This window comes from Thermobia domestica, chromosome 6 (genome assembly GCF_964235325.1).
Source record: "Thermobia domestica chromosome 6, izTheDome1.hap1.1, whole genome shotgun sequence".
Lineage (NCBI taxonomy): Eukaryota > Metazoa > Arthropoda > Insecta > Zygentoma > Lepismatidae > Thermobia > Thermobia domestica.
Window position 1 is genome coordinate 95,669,589 of NC_137459.1, and position 23,028 is coordinate 95,692,616.

Sequence of the window (23,028 nt, forward strand, 5' to 3'; positions counted from 1 at the left end):
GTTCTGCTAAACTGTTTGTTTATTTATTTATGCACTGTATACGTAAAAAAATACACTGTTAATTAGTAAATGGTATCTACTGTTGTTTCCCTTCTCCTAATGGTGACACAGATGCGTTTACTACTTGTAAAAAAATCAATAAATTAATATCTTCTTTTATCCCTGTATGTTGTAATGTGCAAGCACGTTCAGATAGGCATTTTAACATGCTCACGTCTAATTGGCCAATTTACTTCAAGTTAGATGTAGCTCAGATGTAGCATACACTTAACAAGAGCTTTCTATCGGAGGAAAACTTTAGGTTGAGGGATAATATTTCCCAAATTAATAGTGCATAAGAAATGTTCTAACAGCAAACTCATTATTTCAACAAAGAAAATTAATATCCGTATAGCACAGTACAAATCGCATTACGTTAAGTAGTTCCAGAACATAAGTGTCCAAAAAATCTTAAGAAACAAATATCTTTAAAATCTCTGTAATATCAGTTACTTGAGAGATAAATATCAAACAAAGACAATTGTATCCGTAGAATCAATTTAAATTAAACTATATGCATATACAGTTTATAAGTAATTAATGAATTATACTCCAAGATTCATTTCTTTTTGCAGAAAATGGAACCAAAAAACATAAAATTATTACTTTAGTTTACATTCTTCTTATATTTTCTAAATCTAGCGTTTAAATGTTACTAAAGTATATAATGATTTTTTAATATTGACGCCATTTCGTGGAAAATGAAATGAATCCTGATGTATAATTAATTAATGCTTATAAAGTGTAGCCCCTATATGCATTGAATAGTTTGATCCAAATTAATTCTACGGATAGAGTTGTCTTCGTTTGGTATATATCTCTCAATTGACTTGCGTGACAGAAATTTTGAAGGTATTTTTTTATTAATACTTCATTGGACACCTATGTTCTGGAACTGTTTAAGGTAATATGATTTGTAATGGGGGAGGGTTATAATTATTGTAATTATATAAAATCAAAAACCCAGATAGAAAAACGTTCTCTATCATGTTTTATTTTTTGTCAACATGACGTCCCAGTATTTTGGACAATAATGCAATAATGAAGCGGTCAGTGTTAAATACAGAAGCAGGAAGGAAGAAAATAGAACGAATGATTAGTTTCCGATACCTGAGTTGTATTACTAGTGATTATATTAAATACGAACATTAAAAGCAAGTATGGGAATAGCGAAAAAAGCATTTAAGAGGAAGAAAATTAACTAATTTGTGCGTCCTTGAATAATCAGCATGTATTATTATCATTTTTTATAGTAGAAAATTAACATATACCAAAGAATTTTAAGGCAAAGTTGTCCTAATTTGCCCCCATTCTTGAAGATTTGCTCTATAATTGCATTGAATCACCAACGTTAAGATCTTCATTAGATTGCGTAACGCGTGTGGTAATCATTTTTATTTGCAGCTGCTATAGCTGGTGTTAACCATAAAATAACTGAACTTTAACCCGTTTATGCTTTTTATGAGTATTTAGTGGGCTGTTGGTATATATGTATGAGACCAAGACACCCACTGAAGCTGTATAAAATTCAATATGCATTTAAAAATTAACGGTTGAACCATGATTGCGTTACTGCTTCCAATATTCTTTGGAAAAAAAAAATCATTTCTTTCAAGCATAACCAGAAACCCATTTCGAATAGCTTTACCTTCTAAAAAGAAGAAAAAAACTTTTCGTGTGAAATATTCTAGCGGATAAAAAAGCGCATTTCGTTTCTGATTACTTTCTGAGGCTGCACATGTTCTCGGTAACACTCATTAAGATTTTCATTGACAAATGAACTGTAAACATTCACATATCTCAAAAATTGAGTATTTTAAGTCTTAAGCTCGCATATAAAGATACTAGAATCGGAGTAAATTGTGTAGATAGTGTTAAAACCTCTACAACATAACTATTTCCGTAAAAAGAAGCTTATATTTTTTACAGACATTCTTCTTGAGGTTTGTGCCAACATCATTCTGTTTTATAGGTCCTATTTGTGACCCATGGAAACTAAACAAGAATATGGTTTCTCAACAATTACGCTGCTGGCAATTCTTTCATTTCAGAGTGGCAGCTTAAGAGTGAAGCAAGCTAGGCCTAGAACGAAATTAAAATGCGGAATCAAAAATAATAATCATTATTACATAAACAAAATAATAATAATAATCTGTGTAGCCGAATGTATATTAATAATCTGGATTCACGGAAGAAGTATGTGTACGTAAATATGGAGATAATAAAGCAATAATCATTCAGTTCTTGTATACATTGCTTTCCTAATGGTAAGTTTTAAGTTTTTCGTTTACTCTAACTTCTAATTTTCCATTTCTTTTTCATATGTACCCTAAACCACTAATGATAAAACTGTTCACACTTCGTACACTTTACTGGCCTAATGACTCCGCCTAGCTCTGTTAGGCAAATAGATTAATGCCAGACATGCACAACATGTGTAGTTGAGAGAAGTGCGGTGGCTCAGTGGTAGAGCGCTCATTTCTAGTCAAAGGGTCGCTGATTCGATCCCAGAAAAATGCGAATCTATGGTGCTGAAAATCGTGTCCGTGAATTTTCTCAGCTTTCACGTTTCCTCCCACATTCGCATTGCACTAAATCTTCAATAGTTATTCACTTTCACTAATCATCCGTTTCCCTATACTAAAGGGTGTAATTGTAGATTTCATTTTTATATACCCTAACCAGTCAAGATATTAAGATCACTTGCTAATTTTTAAACAAAGTAGTTGGGCTTCGGACACGGCATGCAGTACAGCAAAAACTGCTCGTCAGACGGTGAAAGGAATCTCACTTGATCAATCAGTGTGATGGTTGTGCATAGAATAGGGAAGACCAGCGTTATATCAGAATTGGATTAGGGCCAGATTGTAACGAACAAACATCTGAAATATAGGAAACAGTGCGACTTGCCGAAAGACTGTAAGCTACTGTGGTTAGTATCTTCCAAACTTCGAAAAAGACGGTGAAACCACCACCAAATGACACGGCATGGGGCGACCACGCTTCATTAAAGATCGAGGATGTCGTAGGTTGTCGGGGTAGGTAAAGCAGGCTAGGATGCAAATTGTGACACAATTAACACCAGATTTTAATAGTGGACAAAGAATGAAGGTATCTGATCACATAACTAATCACACACTGTTAGAAATGAGCCTTAACAGCCGAGATCCCACATGTTTACCAATGTTAACAGCACGGCTTCGTCGATTACATCTGGAATGGGCGCACGTCCACTATCATTGGACTGTCAAGGATGGTCCGATGAATTATGATACTGCCTTCATCACATCGATGGTCGGCTCAGAATCTGTCGTCTTCCAGGGGAACAGCTGCTTGAGACGTGTTCAGTGGGACGACGACAAGCCAAAATTGACTCCACAATGATATGGGGAAACTTCATTTTTCACCCACGATCCAGATAGAACGCGCGGTGGAGATCATGACAGCTTCTAGCTATCGGAGAGTCTTTCTTAATCATGCATATCCATTTACCTGGGCCGTATTTGAAGTAAGTAGCGTCATTTTTCAACAGAACATCGCTCCTAGTCATATGACCAATGTTGTGTTGCAGTGCTACAAGGAGCATAGTAGTGAGTTTTAATTGCTGCAATAGCCGTCAAGTTCAACCATCTTAACACAAATGAACACATTTGGGATATCACTACAGTCAGATCCTAGCTCATCGTCCCACTTTGCGGAATTTACAGGAATTAAGTGCACTGAGAAAAATCCGTTATCCGGACAGAGGTATATTGTACAAATCTACGGAATCCTTATGTTTATTATAGAAATCAGTACAGAGCATACGCTATCCATATGCTACGTACTGACTGCCCTTAGATGTTACATCATGTCGTTCCAGGATGTCTGTCATCTAGCAATCTTCCGTATGTTACATACGTCTATCTGTATGTGAGATCCTGGTCACATATATATAGTTCTTTCGTTCGTACGGAATGTATGTTTATTCGAAAAACTACGTGATTTTCACACGTAACCTACGTTTTTACGTACACCACATACGTTTTTTTCTTTCTCAGTGTGACCTATATGTGTATATGTGTATACCATTGCCTCCAGCCACCTACTAAGTCCTCATTGCTTCGATCCTGTATCGCGTTGCTGCAGTCCTGCTAGCCAAAGTTGGTCATGCCAGATATTAGGTAGATGATCATGCCAGATATTTAGTAGGTGGTCATAATGTTTTAGAGAGTCATTGTATGTAGTGGAATGGTTAGTGCGCTTCCAATTACTGCCCGTGATTTCCGGTTTTATTTAATGTAGAACACAAAATTATGAGAAGATTTGGGAGCAAATTGAATTAGGAAATATCGAAATCTTATCTTTAAAAAAGATATAAATGGCGTTGGGAGTCTACGAACTGTAAAAGTATTGCTTAGTTGGACGTTTGCTAACTTGTGACATTCAGTTTACTATGTTATTATTATTGTTATTATAAATTTCTTCCGACAAAGAAGGTAAAACTAGTTTAGATAATATACCTCTGTTTCATTTTAAATAAAATTTTGATCGGAATTTCGAAGATTACATCACATATTAAGTGTACAGAATTTTGCCTAAATTCACTTTGCTTATGAATATTTTGGGATCCTTTCTCCAAAAACTTGTTTAGAAGTTAACTATTTCTTTATTACAAATAATAAGTCTTCTTTCTAGTTACTGTTATTGTTTATTTAAAGACAAAAGACTCAATTATATAAGGTATTGTTGTACAAATATAAGAAAGGAATACATGACAATGGGAAGGAAGTCAGCCAGTCGTGAATGAGTAGTATTTTTAGCATCATTCAACCATTCAAATAACATTTGAACACTTCTTACGTACACTGAAACGCCATTAGGGACAATGGAGCAAGTGTAATATAGCTATAAAATAAGTAGTTTTTCTATATATAAGGTTCTTCAAAGTGCAAGTTTTATAGAGGCTTCATACAGAAAGTATTTGTAGAAAATAAAAGGATTCAGTGTACTCGCTTTGCATGAATAATGAAATCGGAAGATCCTGAAGCAAAGATTATTCAGTGGTATAAAAACAACGCAAAAAATATTGTATAAATATTCATGTTTTTGCAAGCAGTCGTGATTTAAGAATAAAATCAGAACAGCTGGTTAGTACTCGGTAAGTTAATAACATACATTTGAACAAATTAACTTCGGTCCGTGATGGGAAGCAAATGGCGTAGATCGACTTCTCGAATCCGAAAGTGATTGGTTCACTTTTTAATAAAAATTGGTAGTCTCTAAGTTAGTCTTTCCAGTTGATCTTAAATGAGGTTTTCCAAAGATGTAACTGAATGAAACAACTTTCTTGCGCAAGTAAGCATTCATATTTATTCTACTAGAAATGCTTAGGCTCAATTCCGCATACAATGTAGAATTAAAAATTGCTTCTTTTATAATATTTGATAATAGCGAGTTTCCTTAATGCAGAAATAATTGTCATTCATTAGTTTTAACAAATCGTTATTATAAGTACATAGTAAAACATAACTAATCAACTATTTCGGTCACTACTTTCTTATGCCTCAAATTAACATTTAATAAGGAGTTTGATTCATACGTACTTTTGTTCTAAACACGAATTAGACGTTTTAGTTAATGTTCAAACTGCAATTTTGATGGTCGAAAATGTAGTAAGAAAAGGCCTGAACACATTTGATTTCACATGCATAGTAAGCTAATCAAACTCTACCATTATGAAAAGTTTGATCAAGATTGGAAGAATTTTGTCGATTGTGCACGATATATGTTATCCTTGTGATTGATTTCTAAAACGAAAATCAATTAAAGGACGATAACATAAATGTGGTATATACATATATATATATATATATATATATATATAATATGGAGAGAGAGAGGGGGGAAGGACTTTTTGTTTCTGAACAAAGAATTAAGAGAAAAGCACACAAAATATTTCCCGGAAATATTTTTCTGTGGTAAGGAGGATCTATAAAAAAATAAAGACGTATAAAAGACTCAAAATGAGGGAAAAGAAAAAATGATGAAAATAATCTGGGCGTGACAGAAAATAAATTAGTGATTTTGTGGGAAAGCAATTCGTATTTATAATGTTTAATAATTTCCATCCACTTTTTCATATTCTTTTCAAAATATTCCAGTATTAGATCTCTCCGCGAAGACTTCGAGAACCTGAGAAAATGCTAAATAATATGTGTAAATTATAGATGTTTAAGCGGAGGAAAGAGAAAATATTACTAATTTTAGGAAATATAAAGATATAAAATAAGAACAGCAAATAAAATATTCGTAAAAGAATGAGTCGGGTTTATTTTAAATCCAGCATTCCTCCTTTACTTTCATTCGATGCAACCCTAGAAACTACTATATTGTGTGTGTTGCATACATATGCAGGCGTAAAGCCATTCTATGATCAACTCTTCTTCTAGCTTTTATTTGATATACGGTTGACGCATTGTAAATATTAATAGTACGTAACCTACCAAGTTTATGTTCATTTTTTAGGGTGAAAAACTATAAAATACACCATTGCCCAAACATTTTGAGGAATTTGGAACAACAAAAACTGAGGCCACCACGAAGACTGTGATATAAGAATGATTTCCTGGATTCGGATTCCCATTCAGCACAATATTAGGCACAAGTTTCTGAAATGATAAATCAAGTTTTAAATATTGCTAATGTCTAAAGTCATTCGAAAATCTCTTTGCCAACCGTAGGAAGAGCTGGAATAAAGATTCCGCCTCCTGACAGATCTGTTACGTAAACTGATTTACTTACTCATATATGTAGTACCAGCACAAACAACTATTATAAATTCCAACATCAATATGTATAAAAGACGAACTTACATTACTGTAAATTTATAATTGTTGAAATATATCACTTCTTAAATTTTGTAGTAAGCAAAACCATATCAATTTTACTTCGAATACTATACTTATCCTCATCAGATGACACCTCAAGTTAAGTTGAATGTCAAAATGCACCAAATTTTAAAATTGGTTTCAGAATAGAAAAATATAAAAAAATATATTAAGCATATGTGCTCTTACCTCTCTCTTTCTCTCGCTATATATATATATATATATATATATATATATATATATATATATATATATATATATATATATATTGCAAATATTTGTTTCTTAAAGTTCTTTTAACTACGCAGAAGACAGTATGACAATATTACGGTACTAACTCTTTAAGAAAATTCATAGCTATTAAAAAACTAATAGAATGGCAGCAAATATTAGCTACTGAAGAAACCTCAGCCATGTTCTGGAAGTATATTTAATATCACAAAAAATTAAAAGGTAGAGGCTACCGCATTAAATTTTCCGGCTTCTATATCTTAAATTCAATAATGCCATGCAGTTATTAGGGATACAATTATTTACCAAATATTTTAAAATGGTTCTTGGACACTTCGCCGGACCCGAACTGACTCATGAGATTAAACTCTCCCAAAGTGCAGTTTTCATGAGAAATGAGTCACGTGTATACCATGTTGTAAAAATATTAATTAAACATTTATTTGTTAAATATAAAACAAAATAGAACGGTTTTGTGTAGAAAATCATCCCAAAAAAACTCGCCCAAGTATGAACACCCTTTGAAGTGTTTTTTTTTTTTTTTTTTTTTGTAAGAAATGATTCAAGCTTTATTATAAGAGTATTAGTGGAACATGTGCTTATGGAATATGAATTAAATCGAATGAGTAGTTTTGGAGATAATCGTTCAGAAACACCAAGAATATACTACTTCATCTGGATATTTCCCAAAAGAAATGATATACTATATCATGCGGTTGTTAAAAATATTAAGAAAAACATACACTATCGTAAGAGCCGTTTCGTAGAAAGCTGCATTCCTTTTAGGAGGGGGGAAATAGAACACGTGACTAGTTTTCGATACCTGGTTATTATCACTGATGAAATGAAGTACGAACGTGAAATAAAAGCAAGGATAGGAATGGCAAAAGAAGTCTTTAGGAGAAAGAAAATTCTATTTTGTGGGACCTTGAATAAAGAGATGAAAAAATTGTTGATTTTCAGTTTAACGTCTCTTTCAGCAGCGAGATTATATGAGACTTCTTCGACATGAACTTACTAATTAACGTGGAATCCGAACCACACGAGCAATCGCCGGAAATCGAATCCGAGTCTCTCACGTCAAAGGCGCGTACGCTAACCGCTGAGTCACCAAGAAGCTCAGTTGAGAAAAATACTCACGAAATGCTTCGTGTGGAGTATTGTTCTGTATGTGGCAGAAATATGGACATTACGCAAAAATGATGGAAAACGACTGGAACTTTTCAAAATGTGGATGTGGAGAAGAATGGAGAGAATTAGATGGGTCGAACGAAAAACAAATAAGAGAATATTAGAAATGGTGGGGGTCAAAAGAACAATTTTAGATATTATTAAGAAGAGGAAGATAAACTGGTTCGGGCATTGGCTAAAAAGGACCCTTATCATCAGAGACGTTAGAGGTTATGGTGGCAGGAAAGAGAAGGAGAGGATGAAGGAGATTTCAATTAATAGACTATATCAAAACAGAGAAGTCGTACGTAAAGACGAAGAGGTTAGCAGTAGATTGTGAAGCACGAAAGCTTCTCAGTTGCAGCAAGTGATCTGCCAATAATGCAGAACACCGATGATGATGATGATGATGATGATGATGATGATGATGTATTCTTTTCACTCTCTGTATTTGAGGTAGGAAGAAAATTCGAAAATTCCTTGTAGTATTTTATAAAATTTATTAGTTTAAATTTTGGTTTGATATGTTGAACGATTTGGTTTATAGGCGAATACACATACATCAGGAGGAAAGAGCGGAAAACTAATATAACTTCTTCGACATGTATGGATCACGAAACGTTTAAGTCCGTTAAAATAAAGATTTCGATTTACTTGTTTCACGACCGCACTTCTCTTCTATCATCGCTCGAAAGTTAAAAGAACTAAGCTTAAAAGAATACTTTTGCCTATGCCTTTTTAAAACGTCAAAGCGCCATGTGAATTTTGCAGAAAGAACATCACTACACAATGGCTTCACGGTTATGTGATCACATTCTCTAGTGTCACCATTTGTTTACAATCCGTGAAGAGGGTAACTCACAGTGAAAGTTAAACAAATGTAAAGGAGAGAAAAAGTTTAAACGTAATTACTTCATTTACGTTGACAAAAGAATCCACATAGTAATTAAAAATAGGCTGTCCCCTCAAAGAATGGAGAAACTTGTTATGGAACATGGAATCTCAAGTTCATTGGTTCTCGTTCACTGCCCAGCCTGAAGTACCTGGTTGAAACGATGAAACAACATCCGGAGAAGACTAAAACCTCAGAAAGAGAAACCAGGATGTTTAAAAAAAAGGAAAAAGAGAGAGAGAGAGAATTGTTAAAGTACCGTTTAAGAAGGAAGTGTATTTTGAACGCGTGGCAGAAAGCATGGTGGAAGGAGAAAGATGGAAAGAAGAAGATTAGCTTAATGTAAATTATAAATATGTTAAGTTCTGCTGTCAAATGACGAAGTTATCCGAATACTACACAGTATATAGAACACAAAACCTTCATAACTTGCAACACGTTATTAGTTATTGCAGAATGTCGTAATAGTGAAGATATAAGTAGAACCTGATAAATTTTATTATAAATTTTTAAAGAATATAATCTTGCATGGAAAGAGCAAATGAAGTATTTAAGAATCATTAGACCTATATTTTAAAAGACACAACGCTGGTGGCTTGTCGCCAAATGAGAGAAAGGTCATTTAGAGGTGTGACTACCAGAAAACAATGATTGGCAAAATTGCATGGTCGCCACAACAGAATCACTCAGACGTATCTATGCTACTGTCCGGACTTTTATAGGTATTTCGAGCTGAACATTACTTCAATTGTCTAGTAATTCACCTTGTACAATTTATTTCAATCTGTGGCAGTGGCTAGAAGCAACGTAAAGACATAGAGACAACAAACACGTGTTGAGTTGCACCTAGCAAAACATAAAACGTGTCATTATAAAGAGTGAACGTATTGTGTACATCATATTTCTTACGAAGAAATAGATAAAAGTGGAAACTGCTACGTATTTATTTTATATCGAAGTCTAAAACATCAGAATTTACAATATCAGAGAAAAAAGATAAATACATATTAATAAATATGATAAAATACGTTTAAATAGGTCGAAATGTCTGCATAGAGAAGAGTAAGAAATAGGTTGCTGAAAGGAAAAACTCTGATAAAAGTAGTCAAAAATTTAAAAAAAAAAAGTTTGAAGATAACGGAGAAAAATAAACTTCTTAGAATATTATTGAAGAAGTAACTGTATTATAATGGATGAGTGTATAGACTGAGCTGAAGCTTTAAAATGTTGTCCTGTTTTACGATAATCAGAAAAGAGATATTATTATCCTACTACGTTTAACGAATTTAACTTATTATTATTATTATTATTATTATTATTATTATTATTATTATTATTATTATTATTATTATTATTATTATTATTATTATTATTATTATTATTATTATTATAGCTTACTTTCTACAGTTTGCGCAAAACGAATGAGATCTTAAAATATGATAATTTGCAAAAACACAAATACAAATCTTAGCAAACTGTCATTTTGTTTTTAACATTTTGATTTAAAAAAAAAAATCAATCGTAGCTTAAGCCTTGAATCTAATAAAGCACTGTGAAAGCAAAGAGGAAGAGGGAAGAAACATTGCAATTATTATATGGTATTTGAGGTTATTGTTTAAAGATCCTTTAACAATACCGAGGCTTCATAAGATGTAGATCTAGAGCTTAACTTAAGATTCTGAACTGGGTTCAACTCTTCGGGAGTTGAACCCAGGTTTTCCACACCAAAGTCGAAAACCATAAGCAATTAGTAATGAGAGAGCTCTGGATAAATATTGTTCGTTGTTTTAGAATTAATTTCCACCAAGAAACATGCCCGGGCTTCTCGCGTCTTCGGCTAATTGTTTAACCTCAAGAAAACTCAAAGATAATTCTTGAGTTAAAACATAAATTACACTCTTCAAGTTTTATAAAATTTACAGGCAACCCTGCATATGTCTAGCCAATCCGTTGTTAATAAATTGCAATAAAGCGAAACACGATGTAAATTTTACATAGACCATTATTATGTTAATGCCAACCCATTCCTCTTGTTACACTTATTTATAATTTAACAAAAATGGGATCTACAAATCACTTGTCAGCGACTCGATGTCATTTAACTATGAATGATTAGAAAGACCTATTTCCAATTCCCGCTAGAAACCCCGCACAGTTGTACAGAAAACTGACATTGACTAATCAACGTAGCTTTTTGTACTGAAGAAAATTATACTTTAATCATCAAGCTGAGAACGTGTTCGTAAATTATTGTATGTTAAATTTAACATTAGAGTATATGGCCAAAAGCACTTTTCTCGATTTTAGAATATCTGTAAGAGATAGAAACACAGTTCTTATGAAGTTTCCAAGAGACAATATCTAGGCACATTCAATACTACTAGAGCAGGTTTGCGGAAAGGTCCGGAACATTGCTTAAATCGGGATGAAATTTGCTGCAAAATTAGTTCCAACATTAACACAAAAGTATATAAGAGAATTTCATGCAGCATTTGCTTGAAAAGCATGGTTTAAAAATTATTGTAAAGTAAAACCTTATTGTGAGGTGGAAAAGTAAGCAATTAAATTAATAAATATTTAGGGATGGTACCGAGTCCGAGACTAGTCTCGATCTCGTCTCGGACTCGGTACCATCCCTAATTATAGACCTTATATCTGGAGAACTACATATATTCTAGCCAAACTCAAACTATTACTTGGGGGCCGCGGTGGCTCAGTGGTAGAGAGTTCACCTCTAGTGCTAGGGGTCCCGGGTTCGATCCCAGCCCCCGCCAAGTGAACTTTGTGGTGGACAAACACCGTGTGCGTGGGTTTTCTCGGGGTTCTCCCGTTTCCTCCCACTTTCTTCATCCCACCATTTAATTCATTACTCATCATCACCGTCTCCTTTAGCCTAACCGGCATAACCGTGGGACGTAAAATTCAAAGATTTCATTTCATTTTTCAAACTATTACTTTACTCTGTATAATATCCTTATTGCGTAAAAAAAAAAAACGAAAACTCGATTTAGGTCAGTTCAAAAATTTGGTGCCTACTGATCCAAAAACTAATTATTGGCAAAGATCGCAATCTTTTGATGCATTCTTTGGATCATTCCTAAAACTCTTAGTCAAAATCGTAAAGTTTTGATCCACGTTTTTTGGACCATTCCTAAAATTCTTGTTTTTTGTAGATAAGAGACGTCTACTTTCAAACAGGTCAGCAAATTCGATCCCGATTTAAGCAATGTCCCGGAACTTTCCGGAAACCCACTCTAGTACCATTAGATGTGCTTTGATATTGTCTCTTGGAAACTTCCTAAGAAATGCATTTTTATCGCTTAAGGTTCTTTTAAAATCGGAAAAAGTACTTCTAGCCATATACTCTAATGTAAAATTCAACACTCAATAATTTTCGAACGTGTTGACTCACCTTGATGATGAAGGTATGTTTTTCTTCAGTACGAAAAGCTACGTTGGTTAGTCGATGTCGCTTTTCTGTACAGCTATGTTTGTGTGTGTGGGGGGGGGTCAGTGGAAAATGGAAATGGTTCTTTCCAGGGATTGTGCTCGGAAACTTTAAGGTAAGCCAAAATAATATTTTTATCCGACTTCAGAGAAGCTAATAAGAGGATAATTTTTACTTCTATATGAATAGTTTGTAAATTTTTTTTACTTAAAAAGAATGTGACAAAAGAATATATCGACAAGTTTTTCTTAAATCTATTAAAATGACATTGGATATGTGATGTCACATAAAATTCAATATGGCGGACACTAAATGCCATATTGATGAGACGGTAAATTAAATTGTTAATAAAACATTGGTGTGTGGGAGATGTGAAATGAAAAAGGTAGGTATAAAAATTTCATGGGGTTTTATTATGTATAATAAAAAATGAGTTATTAATTTAAACAAAAAGTGATTAATAAATTAGTAAATGGCAGTCATTCTTCATTATTTTGAGATGAATAATTGATTTTAGATCTATGATTGGGAATGTTTTAAAATTGAAGGGTGATGTTCTGTACCGACCAGGTTTCATAAGAAAGGAATGAGGAAAAACGGATCTTAAGGCTTGTATTTGATACTTGCTTAGCGTCCCTTTTGTGTGTGTGTGAACAATATTCAGAATGACTTTTCTTTAAAACAATAAACCTAACTCAACTAACCACTCATTGAGCGATAAAGAATGAAACAAGGCCAAATAAGTGTTTTAATTTTAAAATTATTAGCTACCAAATTTTGCTACATTTAGGGTAAATCTAAGAAAAAAGTACTAAACAATGCACATTCCTAACAAAAAACAACTCTTTCTCTAATGATTTATCATAGTTAAAAGTAACTGCTTCCATAATTGATAATTCCTTATTTGGAATGATAAAATATGTTGCAATATTTAATTGAATAACTGTAATTAGCTCTCTTTCTCACATATGTTTCAACAAATGAGGACCCTTTCTTAGAAGGCGCGGGTCCAGAAATGATCACATCATTCATTATAAAACATTACGTTTAATGTAATTGGTACTGACTGTAACAGAAAGAAAATACAAAACAGAAGTCCTCATACCAGGTCTTTGGACATGTGGTTGAAAAACACTGGCCTAGGCAATATAGATCAAGAATACAGACATTTTGTTCAAAACTATTACTCACACAAATTATCCAATATTTGTCCTTATTTGTATTAGTAAACTTAAACAGAATTCGTTGTCCAGTAAAAGTTGGCATGTGTACTACGATAAGATTATTAAGTTCTGAGCAACTGAATAGAGTTTTCTTTTGTTTTACTAGGTGAGCCACGTGGCTCAAAGGTAGAGAACTCATCTATCGTGTGAGAGGTCCCCATTTCGATATGAGGTCATTTGAGTTTGTAGTGAGCCTTTACGGGGTTTTCTCGCTTCCTCCCATGCCATCATTGTACCAATTATTTCATAATTATCAATTTAATTAATTATCTGTCTTTTTTAGCCTACAGGACATTAGAGTGGGACGATATTTTCTTATTTTTTTATTGTTTTTTTTAGTTTTCATAAAGTAACTTTTGGTATATATTAGAACGGAAACATTCATTAAAGCCAGAATCCCGAATTTCGTTCATTTTTTCTCAAAATAAAAAAAAAACACATTCTGAAACCTAAGATGGACTTATAACCTTCATTTTGTTAATTTAGACTCAATTTTGTCTCCAAAAATAAGCTATTGTTTTCTTCTGAAGTTTTAACTTCCAAACCAAATGTACTACTTATATCTTGCATATTGTAATTCGTCTGAAATTTCAAGGTTTTAATAGCATTTAATAATCACGGAACAAAATATTTTCCATTACTCCAGATACCTTATCAATTAACAATATCTTTATAATTTCATCTCTACAGAAAGCAAGTGAATGTCAAACAGAAACTATCCCATTTAGATCAATCTAATAACATATAATTAAATAAACATCGATTTCTTTTAGTATAAAAGTGAAATAAAATTTTGATTTTTACAGTTACAAAATACTTAAAACAATGTTGATATTGTGATTTAGCTGTGAAAACACGTCTTGTTCCATAAAAATTAGGAAACTAGTTTTGTTGTATTAGGAAACTAGTTTTAAAAATCTAAATTAAAATCGATAAAAGACAATGGGAAATTAAGAACAAACAAAAATTACAAACAGAAAACATCACTGGTCAAGTGCATCGCTTTACATGAAAAGAGAAAGGAAAGAGAGTATTGATCTAATTCATAATGTACAAATGCACCTAGGTAGTATCAAATCTATCAGTAGTATTCAAGTTCACATTTCTATGTACACTCATGTGCAAAATGATTGTCGCATATCTGTAACTGTCTTCTTGTAAGAATATAATTTGATAATGATTTTGCTGGGTACTTTTAATACTGATACTATGTGCATAATCGGGAAATGTATATTTGTGGTAAATTTCATATACATTTCATTGTGGAAAAAAAATATAAATACGAAAATTAGAATGAGTAAAACAAATGTTGCTAAATGGACCAGAAAGTTTTATTTTCGTTTTATTGTTCTTATTTACTGCTCTTTTAACATGAAATTTGCCACATACATGTCTTCGCTGATTATACATATACTAACATTATAAGAAATACCGGGCGAATTCGTTATCAAATTATATTTCTACAACAAAATATTTATAGACATGCGCCAATAATGTTGGGCATGAGTGTACGTATTTGATTTAGATAACCTAGTTCGTATTTTAAATTTGAGTTGGAACCCAAGAAATTTTGCTTGTGTCATTCAAAATAAAACCATAATTGCTAAACATCAACGAAATATAGTGCACAAACGGAGCTGTACGAGAATCAATATTGATCAAAAAGAAACGGACTCTCAATTAATAATACATGTCCATTATACGTTTAGAAACGATTTGTGGGAGTTAAATTAATGTTTGTTTTCGTTGTTTTATTTGAAATAGTTTCAGAAAATTGTCCAACGTTTTTCTGTGTTTGTGTATGTTAATGTAAACTTAAAAATTCAAACGATTATGACATAAACAAAATTAGTACTAATGTAAGGATAATATTACATTTTTTTTTTAATGGAACAATGCCATTTCTTATAGTCATAATACAGTAAATGACAGAATCACATATTATTTTAAGATAAGGGAGTGTGACATATATTCTAAATTGTTATTTTAATTGCTGCAATAAACAGGTCGGGGATATTTTAAAGAAATGAAAAAGTTACAATCCAGAAATCAAGAAAATACTAAAAGTTACTCGTTTCTCTCCCTTCTGTAGTAGTTTTTTCGTTATTAGTATATTTTTAGCGACAATCCACAAGCAAGTGTGAGTGACTCAGAACATTACTGCCGGTACATATGGCAACACTGTAAGCAGATAGCTTCACATGTCTACACATTGAAGGTACCATAACAATATTTATTTTGTCTAATATCTAATTCGAATATGTAACAAATGGCGCCATTTCTTTGACGATTTGTGTTTTGTGGTCTAATATTTTAAAAGAGCTACTGCAATGAAATAAAAGCATAAAACGTATTAAGTATTGTAAGAGAAACTGCAAAGATATCCAGAATAAGAAATGACAAATATGTTTAAGCAATGTTTGGAGAAAAATCAATATAGAAACTATAGTTGCACTTACCCTAGAGTCGTCATAGTCACGATCGTGTACCAGAAAGCGGCAGGTATTGACGTGAAATTTGTTTCGCCGACGTTCTTCTCTGCATAGAACATAACAGTAGCGAAGATGATGATAGCCATGGCGAGGGAAAACACAAGGAATCCAAGCTCAGAAGCGCACGACTTGAGAGTGTAACCCAAGATCCTAAGTCCTTGAGAATGCCGCGAAAATTTAAAGATTCGAAAAACTCGAAATACCCTGAGAGTCACAAAGGCGCCTGAAACGTCATCGTTGTCGGTTATTCCGAGGCCGATGTAATAGGGTAATATGGCGACCACATCAATGATACTCATGACGCTCCGGACGAATTTGCAACGATCCGGTGCAGCAAAGAGACGAAGAAGATATTCTGCTGTGAAAATCATGACACAGGCTGTGTCCAAACAGAAAAACACAATCTTATAGCGTTCACCACAAGGAAGAGTCCCTGCTCGCCCGGGTCGACTTCCACATGGCACTGTTTCCACAACATTGGCCATTACAGAAACGGCAATAAAGAAACCAGTAACATAGTAGAAGACCAGAGCAGCCGTAGATGTATGAGGGTTTTCAAAGGCTCTCCACATTTTTTGACGAATATTTGTAAGTTGTTGAAGGTTCTGGTCACCATTTTCTGAGAGCTTATCATCCATAAGTCGTTCGGCATTTTCACGCTTTCTGTCACGATAGTCTTCATAGCAACAATCGCCAATCACATCAGGAAGTATCCCGAAGAAGGCCAGTTCTTCATCATAGCTTGTCAAACACTCATGTTTAGGGTAATGTAATTTTCCTGTTCGGTAGTAGTTAAGAATGTGTCTGAAGATATCTGGATCCCTATCGAAGAAATATTCTTTGCTTTCCTCGTCATAGAAAAACTCTCGCTCGTTAGAGCCCAGTAGAGTGTCCGGATATTTTTCAAGCGTATTTCTCCAGGTTTCGAAACGACGACCTGACACATTGATGAGCAATTTTTCATCGTCTGCTTTTCGGCGATCTTTCGGAATCGGCGGTGGAGGTAGAGGGTTTGTGGCTATTGGAACCCATCCAATGGCCGCTGCCCGAGCAAAGGGCAGCCAAGCGGCAACCGAGGCCATACTATGGGGTGGAATTTTTTCAGGTCACTCCAGCACCTTCTAATGAAGACGTTGTGGTTATGATCACGGCGGAAATTCGACTGTTGCTAAGTCCAATCAAAATCCGCTGATCGTCCAAGGGTCAACAATATTGGCCGTTGTGAAAACAAAACTGAATGTGTCAAGGTTGGGGATTTCTTTCATCTATCCCCGCACCTTTGACACTTCGGAATGTACATCATCCTGTCCTCCCTCATCTCTACCACTATTTAATTTGCAGACTACATTTGGCTGATTTTAGATTCACTTTCTAAATGTAAAATCTTAAATGTTTCATACATGAAAAAGCACGCGAAAGGACATCACACACACACTACACAGAAACTCCATTTCGCCGAGGCACCACGGTGATGCTACACTCCACAATGGAACTAGCACTGTTCGTCCAGGGCTATCGTATCGATTGTTTCGGGTAGTCCAGATCCCACTCGTCAAACGTCAGAATCAGGGTTGCCACACACACATACACACACGCAGATATTTACATCCATACGCACTGAATGTACAGGTGTCTCACATATCACGCCAATCAACTACTCCAACGTATGCATTGAATTGACCTACATAAAACCGTCCTAATTTAGTCGGATGTTCATCAGGCGCGCTTCGCGGTGGATCGACTCCCAGACTGGGTGAGCTATTTTCGTCACCGCACTCAAGCTGGATGGATTCGGTACAGCTCTCCAACAGCAAGCCGCACCGCCATCTTAAAGTGTACCTGTTCGCTACCCGAGCCGTGCCTCGTTCTGCTTTAGCCGTCAAATTGATTTTTACCAGTAAGCCATATAACCCGTACGAGAGAGGCATCTACCGGTAGAGCATTTAACTTACAACCCCCATGCTGGACGTTGTCAAGGCAACAATGACGTCACAATTCCTGGGTTTTGGCTCCTTTACATTTTTTGCGCAAACGCCTACCCTTGATGCGATTCTCTACGATGACTTGCGTAGTAGAAAAGAAAGAAAAAAGAGCGCATTGACAGGTAATATGACGCATAAAGAAATAGGTTTACAAAGTTTGCAGTGGTCTTTGAAATTAGAAACAGTCTTTCTTTCTTTCTTTTTTTCTCTTAACATTTCGATGCTGAGATGCTTTCCTTTTCTGTTTACTTGTCAAATGTGAGCACTCATTACTCATTCAGTCTAGTCTTAACTTTTTTATTCTCACACATGTTCTAAATTTGAAATAAAACAAAAACAAAGGAGGCGGGAAAGCAAGAATATATGCTTTATTTACAAATCAGAGCAAGCATTCGCCTATTTTCTGCACACAGACCAGATGTGAATAAAACAACAAGTATAAACAAGAACACAGAAATAATTTTTATTGATCCCAACCTGTGTTCAGACAGCGAAAAGCGCAACGGTGGCGCGAGCAGAAAAAGAGAAGGTGCATGTTCCACCTAACGCGGTTTCTATGCGGCAGCGCATTCGCCTTTTTAACAGGAGTTCCTGGGTTCGATGCGCAGACGATCTGAGTGTGATTTTCTTCTGATTTCCCGTCTAATGTTAAAATAATATTATCACAAAAGTATTATTAATTGCCAGTCGAAACATCAAAATATTTACGTTTGAAACGAACAATCATGATTTAATACAATATTATTTTATTTATTATCTCATAGGCAACATTGAACAGTAATACACATCAAATTGTAGCAAAACTGGATATATTCCTATATGAATGAACTGGGATACTGAATAGATTATTATTATTATTATTATTATTATTATTATTATTATTATTATTATTATTATTATTATTATTATTATTATTATTATTATTATTATTATTATTATTATACTTACGAATTGTGCTTTCGGGAAGTGGAAGTCTTATAGAACGGCTTTGTCCGTCCGTCCGTCTGTCGACAGGTATCAGAACAAAAATAGAGACATCGAGATGCGTTTTTTTCCTGCAATCGACTAAGCATCCTAAAGATAAGTTCCATCTCATCCAGCTACTGTCCATTCAAACCGGAAGTGGTTCAAATTGGTCATTTCCGGTTTCAAAGTTTATAGCCATAAAACGAAAACGGTAACAGATAGCAAGAAACGTTTCCTATTCAGCGTTTCAAGACAACATATCATAACTATTCAAAACACTCTACCAAAACCGAATGTGGTTCAAATTTACTATTACTTCCGGTTTCAATACCGCTTACAAGGTTTATCGCCATCGAACAAAATGGTACCACATAAAGAGAAATAATTTTTCGTAAACTATTTAGCGTCTCACAACGACATATCATGAGTATCTACCATTCTGTAACAAACCCGGAAGTTGTTCAAATTTCCTATTAATTACAGTTTTAATATTGATTTTCGTAGAGCAAAAAGGGTAAATGCTATTAGGACGCGTTTTTTTCAAACGATTCAGCGTCTCAAGAGAACACATCATGACTACCCACAACACTCTGCCAAAAACGGAAGTGGTTTAAATTTACTAATATTTTTGGTTTCAATACTGGTTTCAACGTGTCGTAATAGAGCGAAAACGGGCACAGATAGGAAGAAGCTGTTTTGTAAACGATTCAGCGTCTCAACACAATATACCGTAATTATCCACGACATTCTACGAAAGTAGGAAGTGTTCAAATTTACTATTATATCCGGTTTCAATATTTATTTTCGTAGATCAAAAATGGTAAATGCATGCTACCACGATGTTTTTTTTTTTCAATCGCTTCAGCACTCCAACAATAGGTTTCATTTGCTCAGTTAATCCACTATTCAAACCCTAAGTGGTTCAAATTACCCGTTTCCTGTTTTTCAACTTTTATCATCATAGAACAAAAGCGGTAGGAGATAGGAAGAAGTTGTTTTCTGCAAACAATTTAGGCAATATACCATGACTATCCACAACACTCTAGCAAAAAAGGATGGGGCCGCGGTGGATCAGTGGTAGAGCGTTCACCTCTCGTGCTTGGGGTCCCGGGTTCGATCCCAGCCCCCGCCAAGTGAACTTTGTGGTGGTCAAACACCGTGTACGTTGGTTTTCTCGGGGTACTCCCGTTTCCTCCCACTTTCTTCATTCCACAATTTCGTTCATTACTCATCATCACCGTCTCCTTTAGCCTAACCGGCATAATCGTGGGACGTAAAACTTAAAGATTTCATTTCATTTTTTCTATCAAAACAGGAATTGATTCAAATTTACTATTACTTCCGGTTTCAATATTTATTTTCGTAGATCAAAAACGGTAAATGCAATCATGATGCGTTTTTTTTCTTTTTTTTTAAATCGATACAATGACCTAAGAATAGGTTTCATTTGCCGCGTTGATCCGCTATTTAAACCTGAAAAGGTTCATATTAGCTATTCCCAGTTTCATAGTTTATCGCCATATAACGGAAACGGTACTAGATAGCAAGATTTTTTTTTTTTTTTTTTTTTTTTTTTTTTTTTTTTTTTTGCAAACGATTCAGCCTCGAGACAACATGACTATCTACACAACCCGATAAAAGTAAGAAGTGGTTTAAATTTATTAACATTCCGGTTCCATTAACGGTTTCAACGTTTATCGCCGTAGAACGATAGCGGAAATAGATAGCGAGAAGCTAGTTTTTGTATAGATTCAGTGTCTCAAGACAATATATCTTGACTATCCACAACAATCTAACAAAACCGAAGGTGGTTCAAATTTACTATTAGTTTCAGCTTCAATACTGATTTCCTAGAGTAGAAATAGTAAGTTTTTTCTATTGATTCAGCATTCCAAGAATAGGTTTCATCTCATCTCTACCATAATTGAAATAAACTATTTTCGGCTTAAACCCTTGTCGCCAAAGATAAACAGTAAGGGATAGTGAGTAATGCCTTCTTGATATGGAGTCAGCGTCCGAGGAACAGGTTCTACCTTCATCTTGTTACTCGATTGCAACCAGTAGTTATAGATGCACTACTGCAAGTTTACGTATTTAATTCGTATAATTTGGAAGTCTTTCACACAGTGAAACGATACTCACTTATTATTATTATTATTATTATTATTATTATTATTAGTAGTAGTAGTAGTAGTAGTAGTAGTAGTAGTAGTAGTAGTAGTAGTAGTAGTAGTAACGTTATATTTATTAAGATTATAATTAGTAGCAATATTTTATTTTCAAATACGTAATTGGCTGAAGTCGGCTTGCATGGCTGAACAGTCTAGGGCATGGTTTCTCAAAGTGTGGTACGGAGGTACTGCTGGGTGGTACGCCCGACTTCAGTTGCGGCCGTGTCAAAGACTCAGCAAAAAAAAAAAAAATCGCATATCCTCTTTCATGTAGTAAAAACAAATATCTGCATTGTCTACAGACCTTTCATCAACCTGTTCGTGCGATTTCTATTAAAATCCAATCAGCTCAAGAGACTAGTCAGTAATTTCTGCTTACACAGTAAAATATGGTTATGTTAATTCAACTCAGTTTTAACACAGGGCAATGGTTTCAGCGTGACTATCACTATGCAGTATTAATTCAACACATAGGGCCTACTTCGTGGTGTTGGCATTTAACACAGGGGGTGTGTTACATTTTTAACAAACAACCGGTGTTGAGCGCTGTTAAAATCGGATCTGTGTTAGTATTTTTGGTGTTGATTCGACACCATGTCAGGGTCAGTAGTGTGAGGAAAAGTGTTGAACGTTACTTTGTTTCGGTGTTGCACCAACACGAAGAAAGTAATACAGTGTGTTTGTGTTAATTATTTTGTATTCATGTTACAGAACGTCAATTATCAATATAAAGTAGTCCCTGTGTTATTTCAACATCATTTTCTATTATTTCAACACACCATCTGTGTCATAATGCAAAGTAAAAGCCATATAAGTAATACCGTTTCGGTGTTAACTCAACACTCCTCTGTGTTAAAATTCAAGATCAGACCACCAGATTACTGTTTTTGGTGTTAGTTCGACTCCACTTCTGTGTTACTACGACACTTATTTCGGTGTTGAAATAACTCCGTGAGCAGTGTTGATATAACCCTTTTTCTGTGTTGAAAAAATCTTGTGGTCTGCATGCTTACTCTTTACGATGGCTCGCCATCTTCGAATACTAGCTAGTTAATATAACAACCAATTCATCGCGTTCGAAAATAACGAAACGAACGAGCTTAACGGAAAGAACTGCAACAGATTAATTCGTGAACGTTGTCAATTTCGTCAAGTGTTTCCGAACGCGCTCTTTCTTGAAATGCCCTGTTAAATTGTTAACAGGGCGAGGAAGAAGACCAATTTTAATTTTAAAATAAGAATATTAAAATAGTAAACTACAGAACACTTCCTCTTTTTTTTCCGTCCTCCCAATCATTTATTGTGATGTATTTCTTGACGGTGCGAAACAACCTTCACCAACACCTTGTTCAACAATGATAGGAAACTCTTACCTACATCCTTATAATATGATTGCTTCTTAATCGTGTTTGTACTTGTTTTCTGCCATATTTGAAGCACAGTCCCCGATGTTGACTGTACAGGTCTGCACGGACCGAAACGTTTAGCACGAGCCGGCCCGGCCCGTTAATTTATAATGTAAGGTCCGACCTGAGTTCGAAATAT

At 34.5% G+C, this 23,028-nt stretch overlaps 1 protein-coding gene across 4 annotated transcripts in view; it reads right to left on the minus strand.

The window, feature by feature from the left end:
* The window catches only part of Shal (Potassium voltage-gated channel protein Shal), a 404,769-nt gene extending 386,495 nt beyond the window's left edge, over positions 1–18,274 (minus strand). Inside the window, exon 1 of one of the 4 annotated variants that reach the window (XM_081761845.1) lies at positions 16,332–18,265. In XM_081761845.1, the coding sequence (XP_081617971.1) occupies positions 16,332–17,446 (1,115 nt within the window). In that variant the 5' untranslated portion in view covers positions 17,447–18,265. Of the gene's footprint in view, positions 1–16,331 lie in introns of all 4 variants that reach the window. The other 3 variants (XM_081761844.1, XM_081761846.1, XM_081761847.1) reach the window with 3 other exon arrangements.
* Between the last annotated feature and the right edge of the window lie 4,754 nt (positions 18,275–23,028).